The 1,349-nt window shown below is 33.5% G+C and overlaps 1 protein-coding gene across 1 annotated transcript; it reads left to right on the top strand.

The window, feature by feature from the left end:
- Nucleotides 1-18: 18 nt before the first annotated feature.
- Nucleotides 19-965, top strand: LOC119644266 (kinetochore-associated protein 1-like; the record flags this gene model as incomplete). Its single annotated transcript, XM_038043801.1, has 4 exons — nt 19-513; nt 569-700; nt 768-825; nt 946-965. Coding segments are annotated over exons 1-4 (705 nt in total), but the record flags the coding sequence as incomplete, so codon positions are not given.
- Between the last annotated feature and the right edge of the window lie 384 nt (nt 966-1,349).

Below are 1,349 nucleotides of genomic sequence, written 5' to 3'. Positions count from 1 at the left end.
TTTTACTGTCCTTATAGAATGACTAACACTTCCAAGCAATTGCAAATATATGAATGTTACTTCAAATTATATGACGGAAGCACTGATTTGAATAATATATTTGATCAGCAGCAATATATTGCTATAAAATGTGTGCATGAATTGAAAAAGTTGGGCTATAATTCTAGTTTAGAGAAATTCAAGCAATCGGATAAAATTGATATATTAAAAATAATTTGGCAAAGTAATGCCAATAATCCTCATGCGCTACAACTGTTGGCTAATATATGTCTAGGATTTGATATACATGTAGATAAGATCTGGAACGGTATACTGAAACGTATGGTTAAATCTTCAATGCATCGCGATTTAAACGCTTTAGTGGATGTGCTATCGTGCTATGCGCATTTGTTGCATATTGAAGGACTAACAAAGGCTTGGGAGTGGATTTTATTACAACCTTTCAAGAACGCCAATCAAACTCAATCGGCTGAGCAGGAAGATAAATTGCATAAGACTTTATTTAGGCTTCAGGTAGGTTAGATAGCATTATTAAACAAAATAAAATTTAACATAAAATAACTACTAGAGTTGTCCAGTAGTCCACTCCTTAAACTTATTAGAGTTTGCAGAGCACTGCTTGCGTTTAGGCAAACATCATATGGCTGCCGTTTTAATGGCATTTTGCAAAACACCAGAACAACGTCAATCCATAAAACAGGTTAAAATGAATTCAACGCTACAAACATATTAACCTTATTAACGTATTCGATATATTGTATTTCCAGCTTATTCCCCAATGTAATGAAACAATGCGTCAAAAAATCTTGGAGTTGGAAGACGTTGGTATTCTGTCTCCCATCTTAAATTTTGTTTTAAAAGAATTATGTTTATAAACGAAAAAGCGTTTTGATTGAAATACACAGTTTTTTACTTTATTTTCTAAATTCTATTTACTTCTTGCAGTTCTATATCATAATGGTGTTGTAAGTCCAATTCATCGGATTCACTTAAAATCTTTATACTCTGCCTCTTATTTTGCATAATTTAATAAACGGCTCTGGATCTTTTGATTAGTCTTAGCAGTTTTGCCATACATATTACTACGGTAAACATAATTTTAATCGTATCGGTCAGGTGAAGCATACCGGTTTTTCGGAGATATCGTACACGACCTGGAATCGTCTGAAGCGGAACGGTGAAATCCTTTTTAAATGAAAAACACATTGAAATTGCATGCAAATATTTTAGCATCTCTCTCCTGAGCAAACCCTTCCACCACACACTTCTCCCATTAGGTCTTCTACACAACAGTTTTATCAGCTTCAGTAGCATTGTTTATAACTTCTCGAGAAATAAGTGCATATGAA

Source organism: Glossina fuscipes, unplaced genomic scaffold (genome assembly GCF_014805625.2).
Source record: "Glossina fuscipes isolate IAEA_lab_2018 unplaced genomic scaffold, Yale_Gfus_2 104007, whole genome shotgun sequence".
In the NCBI taxonomy this organism is placed as follows: Eukaryota; Metazoa; Arthropoda; class Insecta; order Diptera; family Glossinidae; genus Glossina; species Glossina fuscipes.
Note: the sequence above shows the minus strand (reverse complement) of the source record. Positions and strands in the feature narration are given on the sequence as shown.